At 47.2% G+C, this 13,478-nt stretch overlaps 1 protein-coding gene across 3 annotated transcripts in view; it reads right to left on the reverse strand.

Annotated features, from left to right (window-relative positions):
* PROK1 (prokineticin 1) overlaps positions 1-13,478 on the reverse strand; it is a 30,571-nt gene that overhangs the window by 10,904 nt on the left and 6,189 nt on the right. Inside the window, exon 1 of one of the 3 annotated variants that reach the window (XM_073319932.2) lies at positions 7,366-7,546. The exons of the other annotated variants lie outside the window; for them this stretch is intronic. Within the exon in view, the coding sequence (XP_073176033.2) occupies positions 7,366-7,467 (102 nt within the window). The 5' untranslated portion in view covers positions 7,468-7,546. Of the gene's footprint in view, positions 1-7,365; positions 7,547-13,478 lie in introns of those variants that run through there. 3 annotated transcript variants of the gene reach the window in all.

The raw sequence follows: 13,478 nt of genomic DNA on the forward strand, positions 1-13,478 counted from the left end.
TTGTGTGACTATATTACGTCTGAATATAGTATGTAAATATCCTTGAAAATATTCTGTGTCTGCTTATATTTGAAATATCTTCCAAAACATTTTAGGTCCAGGAAACAATATGAACACACTTGTTTAAATAGATAAATGGATTTATAGACGAGAGAATTATAACCTGTGAAAAGTCATATTGGTATTTCACATCATGGTCCAATGGACAGAGAACCCAGCTGGGTTTCAGAAGACATTCCTGACTCTGCCACTGACCTGCTGTGTGACCTGAGCCAAGTCTCTTCACCATGCTGTGCCTCAGTTTCCCTTCCCTCTAATGCTGGTCGAAATTCAGAATTTCTGTTCTGTGGGAAATTTCAAAATTTGTTTTCATTCCATACTGGAACAAAACCAAAAAGTTGCCCACAAAATGAAATTATTTCAAAGAACTATTTCAGGTCCATCAAAATGTTTTTATTTCTTACAAAACCAAAAGGTTTCATTCTGATTTTGACTTTTCAGTTTTGTTTGATAGGTTAAAAATAATATAATTTCAAAATGTAAAGTCATTTTAAAAAAAAAAATCAAAACATCCCATTCTGAGGTGGTCGAAACAGAATGTTTCATCCTTCTCTTAAACACTTTCACTTTTCTCCCCAGGGCCTGCCTGCTGGAAATGAAGTGATATTGAAATTGACGCATTGTAATGGAAAGCTTCGCTTTCAACAACCCGGCATTTTCATAGTATATCAGGGTTGGAAGGGAGCTCAGGAGGTATCTAGTCCAACCCCCTGCTCAAAGCAGCACCAATCCCCAACTAAATCATCCCAGGCAGGGCTTTGTCAAGCCTGACCTTAAAAACCTCTAAAGAAGGAGATTCCCCCACCTCCCTAGGGAACCCCCTGGAGAGAATTTGACAGCTCTACCTCTAACCCCTTTGCCTGTCTTGTCTACTTAGACTGTAAGTTCTTTGGGCTGGGGCTCTGTCTCTCAGGTCGTGGCAGCACGGAGGGAGTGTCTGGCAACACACAGCAGTGTAAAGCAGCCTGCATCCACACTGTGCTGTGTAGCAGCACGCTGCCATGAAAGACTTAGGCAGGGGGGAGGCAGCGGGAGCTATGCTGCTTTTAAAAAAAAATAAAATAAAATAACAGCATAGACATGGGTGGCACTTCCTGAGTGTGTAGAGAGCTGGGTAGGGTAGATGCTCCCAGTGTTGAGATGTCTGTCCTCACCTAAGCAGTGCCTCCCTGTCTACACTGTTCTTTATACCCATGCTGGGGGGGGCTACAGGGTTCTCTACACACCGCAGTCTGTGTACACATAGCCTGACTATATATGTGCAGCATCCAGCACGAAAGGGCCCTGATCTCAGATTTGGCCTCTAGGCACCACTGTGACGAAAACAATAAGACCGGGATAATTATACTGCCCTTCCTTTGCTCAATGCTTTGAGGTTCTACAAAAGCTCTAGCTAAGAGGTAAGTATAACTGAGGCTGACGTTTGGGGGTTTTCCAAGGTGCCTGAATCCCATTGGAAGTTAGGCACCTAACTCCCTTAGGTTCCCTTTTGAAAATCCCTGTCTGCGAGGGCTTTTCTGCCCTTATGAGAGAAACCTAGAAGCCAGATGCAGGCCTGGGTTCAATGTTCACTGGAGTCAGCGAGTCTTCCTAGTGATTTCAGTGGGCTTTGGAGCAGGAGCCTGGAGAAGACCACGTTTGTCTGTATCGGGTCCTATCCCTAGGTTGTCTTCATAAGTAGGCTTGGCAGAATTCTATTTCTGGGGGGGGGGTGTTATAATTTCAACAGATAATGTTAATTTTTAAGCATTCCCCCCCCCAAATTTTCTCAGTTTAAGTTTTCACAGTTGCAGGAAATTATGGGGGTGTCAGGCAATAAGGGGGGGGCGGACAATTATTTAATGACTGTAGACATTGTGATTCGAAAAGTTATAGCTTTTTAACCCTTAGCATGCATGCGGTCGTCATCACTGGTCAAAATACACCAAGTAAACAACCCTAAATGAAACTCGAATCCCTTCTCAGCCCTATCTTTCTTTCTTTGCCTAACTGTAAATTTCAATTCGCATGAATAGAAATATTTGTGCATACAGTGAAATCGATACCTGAACCACATTTACCAGTAAAAATCGAATCCCTCCAAGCGGCATCCTAAGCCTATTAGTAGCTGTGTTTTTATTCCTTAACCCTTATAAAACCCACATAACGGCATGAGCAAGAACTGCTACACCTGAGCCTTGCTCTGGGGGCATGGCAAACCGTTCTCTTCCCCTTTCATTTTCCTGGCTTCCCTTCTACCATTCTCCCCATTCCCAGATGCTGCATGCTATCCCCTCCCCATCACCTCTCGGCCCACTTTTGTCAAAGTGTTTTTTCCTTTTTTTTGCATCATTTTCTCCGAGAAAAGGTTAAAGCAGCCAATAAAAGGTTCCGAAGGAACAGTCCAAAAACCTGGTGGACTGAACAATTGACAGACTGTGGCTCCAATCCTGCAAGGCGTTCTGCTGGGTGGGAAGATCCCTGCAATGCATGGAGCCCTATTAACCCCGATGAGCAGAATAACTTGCAGGAGAGGGGTCTCTTCCTGAGAAGAGGGGAAACGTTCCAAAGTGCCGGTCAAGGCTCAGATGGGCATATTTGTTCCCTGGATGTTGAACATTTCCATAGCTCATCTCATAGCCTGACACATTAGCAGGGTCAGAGGCAGGCCAGCATCCCTGCAGGATGTTTCGGTCCCGTAAGGATATCAAGAATTACCTCCATTCGCGTTAGCAAAGGCGGCTTGGGTGACATCTGTGCTAGCTAATTCTCTGTGCAGCGCACTCTTGCAGCATTAAATTGTCTCCTAAAATGGATCACCGCTTGTTAACGAGCCCTCAAGTGCCTTGTTTCTCTGTGCCTGCTATAGACAGAAGTCCTCCCAATTGAGATGGGGGTCACGTGTTTGCTTGCTCTAGGAAACACTGGGGCAGGCTTCAGTGGCTGACACTGTCTTCTCTGAGAGGAAGGGTGCCTCTGTGGTTAAGGCACTGGCCTGAGCTGCAGAGGATCTGGGTTAAATTTCTGGTTTTGCCACTGAATTCCTGTGACCCTGGGCATATCCTTTCACCTCTCTGAGCCTCAGTTATTCATCTCTAAAATGGGAATGACAATACTTTAGTCTGTATGGTCTTAATTGTCTTAATTGTTTTTATTACCATAGCACCCAGGAGCCATGGAACCCATTGTGCAAGGTGCTGTACAAACACAGAACAAATGGTCCCTGATTGTAAGCTTTTTGGGGAAAAGGACTCTAAGTAGGTGTATGTAAAGTGCCTAGCACAGTGAGGCCCTGATTACAGCTATTTGGGAATTTTCTGACCATGTTTGGTTGCCACCCCGCCCCTCCCGCGGCAGGTGCTGATTCATCAAAACCAAAACTGTTCACTGGGTAGGGTCAGTTTGGACGACTCTCTCAACTTCAAAACATTTTCTAAATGAAGAGTTTCATTGTACAGTCTGAAGTGACTGTTCATTTAGAAATTTTAGTTAATTCAGACTTTTTAAAAAGTATTTTAAAAACTTTATTTTTTCAAAGTCAAAATCAAAACACATCTTTTTGAAATTACTGAAACACCTTTCATATGGCCCGAATGCAGTTTAGTTTCTGATGATCAGTTCACAAAATATTTCAAGATTTGACATTTTTGGTCAAATGACTTTAGGTTTTGTCCCGACTTGGGGTGGGAGTGGATTTTGAAATCTCCAGCTCTTGTAGGATTGGAAAACCTTCCCCATCCCCAAATCTAGCCCTGATCTCCATTGAGGCCTCTAGGGGCTACTGGAATACAGCTAATACCGACAGACTTGGCCCACAAATGTAGGCTTTTTAAAAAGCAATGTGCCCAGTTCCTATCCCATGCGCATTCTGGGGTCTCTGAGCTACTTGGGGCTGCTTATCTCATTTCTCTGTGCTGTTCCTCTCACAATGGAGGGGTTCATCCTTTGCTCCTGGTCCCCCAGGCTCTGGTGAGCTGGGCCAGAGAAGACTCACAAGGATTGTTTGGGGACCATGAGGGAAAAGCTCTAGAAGGCAGGATGGAAACTCAAAGTTGCAGCCTTAATTAATGAGCAGCTGTTGGTGCTCCACAGTATCTATGGTAATATGTAAGAGGGGGAAAATGACACCAGACACTAATGCAATGAGAAGGAGAGATGGGCTTCAATTAACAGCAGTAACATTCAGCTGGGATATTGGCGGGGGAGGGGACAACATTAAGGGGAAGGATGATCATCACAGAGCAGGACAATTTGCCTAATGAGGGGAGGGGAGTCGAGCACAATGGGTAGGGGAGAGGCCGATCCTGCTTGATGTAGAATCCTGGGGTGGGTGACCTTGAAAGGCTACTTGTAATCTATGGGTCAAGTTCTCCATTGGGGTAACACTGGGTTTATTCTGAAGCAACAGCCAGTACGTCCACACAAGTAGATCAAGTATATCCACACGGGCAGACCTACACAGAGAGCACAATCTGGCTCATGGGCTTGACGGGGTTGGAACATGGTTTATAGCACACAGTTTGGTCCAGTCCAGGCAAAGCAGAACTAAACTGTATCCTGGCTAAGGCATTGACTATTGCATTACCGTGGTATACCCTGACATACTAGATATGAGTCAGTAAATTGGCCCTATGGATATAAATCCCTAAGAGGATTGGTCCTCCTTGCTATATTTAAGGTACCTGATCTCATGTTGGTTTTGTATTGGGGCCAATCCAGTCCTTTTGTTATGAGAGTGCTAGGTCCGTAGACCGGTAAGCAGTTAGTCAACTGTAGATGGTGCTCAGGAATATGTAGCATTGTCCAGGGGTCTGAGCGAACCCATCCTTTGTTAACATTGTGCCCTGCAAATTCCTTCCTTTTTTTGCTGCTCTTTACAGACCTGACTGGAATTACTCCTGCTTCACACGGGCAGGAGTGAGCAGACTCCGCACCGATACCTCCTCCCTAAGCCTTGCATTGATGCCACCTGCCTGTTAGGGAGCATCTTAGATTGGTGGATCATCAGCCCACTGCTGCAGTGACCCCCAAGGCTGTGGACCTTGCTCTCCTATGACGGCCATCTCATAGAATCATAGAAGATCAGGGTTGGAAGGGCCCTCAGGAGGTCATCTGGTCCAACTCTCTGCTCAAAGCAGGACCAATCCCCAATTTCAGTCCCTCACATGGACAAGTTCTTCTCCATGGGTGTTTATTTAGCATGATCATCATCACTGGTCCGTTATTTCCTTCTCTTTCTCCTTTGTTCTGTGTCAGTGCCTTCCTCACGCTCTTTGCTCTCTTAGCCCAGAGCTTTAGGAAGAAGGTACCTTTGTTTCAGTACCCTGAGCACCTGGGCAGGAAAAGGGGAGCGGATGTGCTTCCCGGAGGCACCCAGAGCCAAATCCTAGACTAGGTGACCCTTGTGGTCCCTTCTAACCCTCTGCTTCTGTGATTCTAAAGCGAAACTGACCGGCTTTAATCTAAATCACCATCTAAGCTGCGTGAATTACAAATAAAGAACATGAACAGCAGAGAGAAAAAAGTGCATCCCTCCTGTTTTGAATTAATCCAAGTAATGCAGAAAAGGGATTTTTAATATAGAGGATTTTTATGTTGACAGTGTCCCTTTCAAAAAGCAAATGGGAAAATCGGAAGAGCAAAATGGTATAAACAGAGGGGGCTGTGGAGCACTGGAGATCTAGGGTGGAATTAATTCCTGGGCTGTGGACCAATGCCAGGCTTCAAAACTGGCATGAGGTGGGACTTAAGTGTGCTGGCCCCCTGAGTGAATCTCCCCCTAAGTCTTACAGAGGTCTGCTGCTATACATGGAATTGATGCACCTAGGGGAAAGTCTATTTATGCATCAGCTGTGTTCATTTCCTCATGTAGAGAATGATTGGGTCCGGCCCTGTTTGATTCAAACAGACAGGTACAAGAGAGGCTCTAGCAGGCTGGGCAGAGGGATCACTTACACCCAGCCCAGTTGCCACTGAGCATGTGGCATAAGCCTCCTCTTTGCTTCCACTAGGCAGAATTACCCCCTGTGCAGAAGGCCAAAGCGCAAAGCCCAGGCACCAGCTAAACTCCAGTTAAGCTTCCAAAATAGGACGTAAATGATGCTGAGGCCCCTTTCTGGCCCCTCTGCACTGTAGAGAATGTATCTCTTTTTGCAAACTCGGGGTACAGTTAGTCCTCACCCCCACCCCCGCAACACATACACACTGGTCCTTTCCTTTCAGATTTTTAGCACCCACTGTAGGCCCTGAGTCTGCTATTTTCAAAAGTGCCTAAGAGAATTAGGCACCCAGTTCTCCCTGAAAAATCAGTGGGAGTTGGGTGCCTGGCTCTCAAAGTGTGCTTTGAAAATCCCAGCCTTACTGCTTAGCACACACGTAGGGGCCTGCCCATATTAATCACAGCCCCATCCCACATAATAACTCAGCAGTCACTTCAATAACCCACAAATGAACTGGCTGCCGACGAGGCTCCTGCCTAGCAAGTTAACAGGGGGAGGCCATGGTTCCAGTTTGCCAGAAAGAGCAGCTTGTGGCCGTTGGTGCATTAACCTCAGACTAGCTGTGCGATTAAACCCGACAGGCGTCTGCATCGCTCCCCAGGGGCTTGTGGGGCTGCGGCTGGCCATTAATCAGCTACCACCCTGTCTCTATTCGGTTCCATAGCATTTGCTTTATGGTGACATTTACTCACCCATGAGCTCGCCTGCCTCTGGCCACTAGTGGAGTCAGCAAGCTTGTCTGGTCCCTGAGCAAGCCCAATATTATTATTATTAAGTATTTATAGAGAGCTGTAAATTTACCCGGAACTTTACAGACAGCAAAACGCTTCCACGCCTGCCCCCTGGGTAAAATCCTGGCTCTGAGGCTGAGATCCTCAGCTGGTACCTGTCAATATCTCTCTAGTGGCTTCAAGGGAGTTATGCTGATTTATATGAGTGAGGATCTGCCTGCCAGGCAGCAGAATTCACCTGGAGACAAGCCTATACGCCTAGTTCCCTATTCTCTGCATTGCCCTGCAAGCCCTTGGACAGCACAGGGGTTCCTCCAGCCAACAGCTCCCCCAGAGATGCCTCTCAAGAGCAGGGCAAACCACAGCTGGGGTGGCAGCATAAGCTATCTGCCAAGCCCATTGCGGGGGGCTGATTTTTGGGCAGGGGAAGGGGAGAGAATTCATGAGGACCCATCTCGTTGCCTGCTATCTCAGACGCATTGTACTTGGGTGGCTAGCCCGTGCCTCTGCAGCCACACTGCTAATGTTCCTGGGATAGCTCATGTCTAGCTACCCCAAGCTGGGAATTACACCTCCCTGCCTCGGTGTAGACGTACCCACAGAGAGTCTGAGACGAAATAAACCGGACCCAGATCTCCCACATCCCAGACCAGTGCTCTATCCACTGGACCATCCGTCCTTCCTTGCCACGAGATCATCCTTCCGCTCTGCTGGTGGGGTTCCCCGTGGCTTTCTCCCCACGTTCCATGTCGTCGAGACCAGCTGACCTGTGCGTGGGGCTCTTACCTGCCCTGTTGAGACAGCATCTCCAAAGGCTTTGGTGTTGGGATCGTCACCTCGCAGCTAACTCCAGGCCTCCTAAAACATGAAGCAGAGGAGACGACTGCTCACCACTCAGTGTTTATCTAACATTCTGGTGCGAGGACATCCCTGCAATTGCTTCCCAACCAAATGGGCTTCCCCTGAGCCGCTCTCCATCTCCAGTTGATTGGCCCGTCCTTCCATCTCGCGCTCTGTTCCTCCGGAGCTACTCAGGAATTGTTTTTGCTTTTGCTGAGCGATAGCGGCTAAAACAGGCGAGCGCAGGAGACATGTTACGACGCTCAGGGTCGTCTACCTATAAAGAGAATCACGAGGGTTTCTGTGAAAGGTCGAAACGGCCAGAGCTCTAAGGTCCGGTTCTAAAGCTCGCTGAAGTCCATGGGAGTTTTTCCATGAACTCCAATAGGCTTTGGATCAGGCCCTAAGTAGAATGGGAGACGCCATGCAGTTCAGAGAGAGCTCCTGTCATTGTGCTGTGCAGAGCTAAGCTGGGAATCGGAGCACGGGGGTGGGGGCGGGGAATGGAGAAAAGGAGGGTCGACGATGCAAAACAGGGGTTGATGGTAGCGCCCCATCAACATGAACTGTTTGCTGGACACCTCCTTCTCCATTGCTAAGTGGAATCGCAACCTCAAGAGGTTTTTAAAGCCCTCAATTATTAAATATTTATATTGAGGTAGGATCTAGAGGCCAGTCTGGCTGGAACCGCTGGGTGCTGCACAAACATCTAGAAAATGACCATCCGTGGCTTGAACAGCCTGTGTCCGTTCCGTGGGTGCGGGATATATTGACCGTAGGCTTAACAGGCTCACACCTGAAAGCGAGCACCCATGTGTATAGAATCCCATTCACACAGGAACTCTGCGTACCTTTAAAGCTTCCTGTTGCTCTGCTGCATTATTAGGCCTGGTGTTACTTAATTAACTCAATGATTAAGACAGAAGGGGCAAATTCATGAGAACGGCCATAGTAGATGGACCCTTGGTCTGCCCCAGCCTAGTATCCTCTCTTCCAACAGTAGCTAATGCCAGCTGCTTCAGAGGGAATGAACAGAACAGGCAATCATCAAACAGGGGCTAGGGACACCATCCCTGCCCATTCTGGCTAATAGCCATTGATGGACCTATCTTCCATGAACTTATCTAGTTCTTTTTTTGAACTCTGTTATGGTCTTGGCCTCCACAACATCCTCTGGCAAGGAGTTCCACAGGTTGACTGTGCGTTGTGTGACGAAACACTCCCTTTTATTTGTTTTAAACCTGCTACCTAGTAATTTCATTGGGTGACCCCTAGCTCTCCTGTTATGAGAGGGAGTAAATAACACTTCTCATTTATTTTCTCCACCCCAGTCATGATTTTATAGACCTCTATCATATGCACTGTTCCCTCTAAGCTGTGCGAGTGTGCGTGCGCACACAGATCCTAAGCCCCGCGCACGGCAAAACATTGCACGCACAAAAATTTTCACAGAATCACAATAATTGCACAGAAGAAATTTTTTGCACACACACCCTGTCAAAAATTAGAGGGAACATTGCCCCTTAGTCATCTCTTTTCCAAGATGAAAAGTCCCAGTCTTATTAATCTCTCCTCATTTGGAAGCTGTTCCACACCCCCAATAATTTTTGTTGTCCTTTTCTGAACCTTTTCCAAATCTAATATATCTTTTTTGAGATGGGGTGACCACATCTGCATACAATATTAAAGATGTGGGCGTACCATGGATTTATATAGAGAAAACATGATATTTTCTGTCTTATTATCTACCCCTTTCTTGACGATTCCCAACATTCTGGTCACTTTTTCACTGCTGCTGAGTGGATGTTTTCAGAGAACTACCCACAATGACATCGAGATCTCTTTCTTGAATGGTAACAGCTAATTTAGACCCCATCATTTTATAGGTATACTTGGGATTATGTTTTCCAATGTGCATTGCTTTGCATTTATCAACACTGAATTTCATCTGCCAATTTGTTGCCCAGTCACCCAGTTTTGTGAGATCCCTTTGTAGCTCTTCGCAGTCTGCTTTGGATTTAACTATCTTGAGTAGTTTTGTATCATCTGCAAATTCCAGTCTCATTTACATTGGTGTAAATCCAGAACAACCCTACGGAGTTCAACAGAATGACTCCTAATTTACAGCAGTGTGAGATAGGAATCTAGCCGAGGACCCACAATCCTTTGCAATCTCCGCTCCACTCCACTCTCTTCTCACTGTGTAAAGGCCTTTCTAATGCAACAGCATCTTTCTCCTTTAACCCCTTGCCTGCACTCCTCACTTGGACCCGCCTCCCATTGTCATTAATATTTATTGTTCATATTGCAATAGGGCCTAGATGCCCCAGGCAGGCCCCATTGTGCTAGGTGCTGGAAAGACAGCCCTCTTGCCCCAAAAAGCTGACAGTTAGCCCTGATGTGTCAGGCTATTTTCTGCGAGGGAGATTAAAACGATGGGGCCGGATTCACCAGTATGCTCTGGCTGCAAAACTGCTGTAATCCCAGTTTAACTGGCCAATTCAGCCAGGTTTATGGCTGCTTGGCCTGGTTGGAGTAGCACAAAGCAGGTGGAGTGGACCAGTGAATCTGAATTATTGAGCCCAAGTCTTCCCCGGGATAACTCAGTTGATACTGATGGAGGAACTTGGCCAAGGCTGTTGGAATTAAGAGTCAGATGGATGGACAAAGCAAGTGAAACTGAATATCACTGCAGCTCACTCTCTATGTTTTGGCTGGATTTTTCCACTGGGAGCAGAACTCCTTTCTGTGAGACTATCAGCGAGATGCTGAATTGTCTATATATTTAATTAGTCTGCGGTCTAAAAATACCCAAGCAGTTTTCTGCACTGGAGTTCAGTCCTTCCTTTGAAGCGGCAGCTGTTCTAACTCGTCCTAGTGCTTCAATAAGGTCTAACTCACGTGGACCCCAGCTAATTACTTCCAACCATAAAGAAAACAAGGCAGTAAATGGCCTGGCCCAGGGAATGACCTGGAATCAATCGCTCCGATTTCTCCCCTCAAGGATTCCTGTGGGGCAGAGAAGACCTGGGCCCTGAACCGAATCATGCAATTGAGGTTTTTCAGTCTTTTTTTGTTCCTCTTGTTTCCTTCAGCTATTTTCTGGTCCTAGATTCCAAGGCCGGAAAGGACCTTGGTGACTCTCTAGGCTGACCCATATAACACAGGCCATTGAACTTCGCCCAAACTAATTCCTAGAGCAGATCTAGGTGCAGCCTCCTATGGAAAACCTACATGGGGGGACAAGTTGCTCAGAAAACTCAGCAGCTTTGAAGCCAGGAAGCTTCCAAGGCAACGTGTCACTGGAGAAGCCAGTCTTGCGCGCTCATGGAAACATGGCCTCCCAGGTGCCTCTAGAGCGGCAGGGAAATCCCATGGACTTCGGGTCATGCTCTACGGTGCTACCCTCTTCCCACCCAGCCCCTTCCCCTTTGCAGCATGGCTCTCTCTCATGCTGCACTGATTGTCACTTCTACATTCAGTGACACATTCATGTTTTCCCTGGCTCATGCAGTGACCTATTTCAACACATCGTCATCTAAATATGAGACCAGCTGGGGTGACATTCCCCCAAAGGCTGATTGTCAGGCATTGCCTTTTCTCAGCGGGTGGGGAGGGATGCTCAGAGTGAAGGAGAGCCCAGACCTGCTGCTTCTTGTGCTCCCCACTGAGGTCCATGGAGATGCATCATTTCAAATCAGTGTCAGTAAGATTAGGTTCAGGCCCTCTCTTTTCCATTGGAATAAATACTCACTTGGGTCCAGCTAGCGACAATTGTTAGAGAGAAGAAGAGGGCTTGCCAACCCTAAACATTCAAAACTCATGAGTCAAGACCCACCCCCCCATAAAAAATCATGAGAGTCTTTAAAAGTAACGTTGGGTTCTTTTTATTTGCCTTCTGGTGTTTGGGGCCTTTAGGAATCATGTTTTTCCAGCTTTTTCCTCCGCAACCAGAAGAGCGAGAAACATTCATTTAAAAAAACCCAACAACCCCAAATGGGAAGCTGAGATTCTCACGTAATCACGGGGCTCCAGGAGCTGGTGATTTAAAGAAAAACAATCAAACATTGTGAGAGTTGCAATAAAATGAGAAGTGGCAACACTGGAACCTGGGAGGCTGTTGGATTGAAACAGTAAACGTGGACAATGTGAAAGGAAACATGATTAAATTAGACACAAATGTGCATCTCCCCTGCTCCTCCTCCTCCTCTTTTGCATTGGTTAAGCACTTGGTTTGACTCCCAATGAAGGCAAGGGGAAGAGTGCCACAGAGCCTTCTTTCTGAGGATCTCAAAGTGCTTTACCCACATTCAGTTCCAGTCTATTCCATTTCTTAGGCAGCATCCATTACCGGGGTATCCGAGTGCCTTCTGGTGATGTAACTAGCATCTGTCACATTAAAGTCCTTACTCTCAGCTGGTTCAAAGCAGCATTGCGCCATGAAAATCAAGGACATATTGGCAGCGTCACTGAAGTCAATGGACCTACACTGTTGACATCAGCTGAGGCTCTGGTCCCTCAGCACTTAAACCGGAAATCCCCAAAGAGGGAGGTAAGTTTAATCATAAGGAATTGAGTCACAAAGGGTAAGTCCGCATAGCAGGCGGGAGGTGTAATTCCCAGCGCCGGTAGACCTACACGGGCTAGCTCTGCTCCAGCTAGTGCCTAAAAATAGCAACATGGCCATGGTAGCCCAGGCCACAGCTCCGGCTAGCCGTCCGGTACGTACCCAGGGGGTTGTACTCAGCTGGCTAGCCCAAGCTGTAGCTTAGGCTGTGGCGGCCACGCTGCCATTTTGAGGCGCTATCTCGAGCGTTTGCCTCTACCCGAGCGCGGCATCACGTCTCCCAGCCGCTACACAGACCCACCCAGAACGGTTTAAGTGACTTGCCCAAGATCACCTAAGCAAATCAGTGCCAGAGCTGGAAACAGAACCCAGGAGTCCTGACTCCCCTTCCTCTGGCTCAGGACTTTCCAAGCCTTTTGCAGGCATCTCTTGCCCTAGAGACGGCATGAGACAAAGTGAGTCAGTTCTGCGACGTCTGCTGTTGGAAAGCAGCGTGAAAGCTGCACCAGCTCTGCTGACGGGTGGCATTTCTCAAAACCATTTAAAAAAATTCCTTAACTTCCCCTATCAATAACATTTTAATTTTCTCCTCCGACAAGCCAAGATCTATTGAAATGACTGCAGCAAACGCCTTATTTTGTATCTCTGAGGCTCTCCCTAGTACTCTCCATAAATCAGACTCTTTCTTACAGTAAGGCTTTTTGAGAGGTTCCTGGTGGGCAGAGGGGAGCCTGATCCCTCGTAGAGGTAAAACATTTCATGCTTAGCAATTGTCAGAGTGCATATTTCATGATGGGCTAAAATCCTCAGAACTCAAAGCCCCAGGAAATAGTTGGATCTGAGATGCTTAGGACTCACTTAGATTGTAGGCTTTTTGGGGCAGGGACTGCCTTTTTGTTTTGTTCGTACAGCGCCTTGCATAATGGGGCCCTCATCCATGGGTGGGGCTGCTAGGTGCTACTGCACCACAAATAATAAATACTATTACTAATCATGGTCACTCCAAGTAAGACCCCCTTCCCTGCTTGCTGAGAACAATGGGCCTCCTTTTCAGGTTCCGTGTTCGGCGCCAGGGTGGAGATGGGGTAGTTGAGGTAGCTTGTAGACTTTTTCTTCATTCTAGAGCTGTTCAAGGGACCGCGCAAGTCCTTCAGCGTAAATCACGCAGCCTCAGGTCTGCTCTGCCTTACGCTCGGCTTCCCAGAAGACCTAAGGCTTCAGCCAGCACAGATGAGGATGGGGAGGAGAGACGTTACCATTATCCCATGTGAGAGTCCACCTCCCCTCGCTCCTGATCTTCCT

Source organism: Lepidochelys kempii, chromosome 21, assembly GCF_965140285.1.
Source record: "Lepidochelys kempii isolate rLepKem1 chromosome 21, rLepKem1.hap1, whole genome shotgun sequence".
Taxonomy (NCBI): Eukaryota; Metazoa; Chordata; order Testudines; family Cheloniidae; genus Lepidochelys; species Lepidochelys kempii.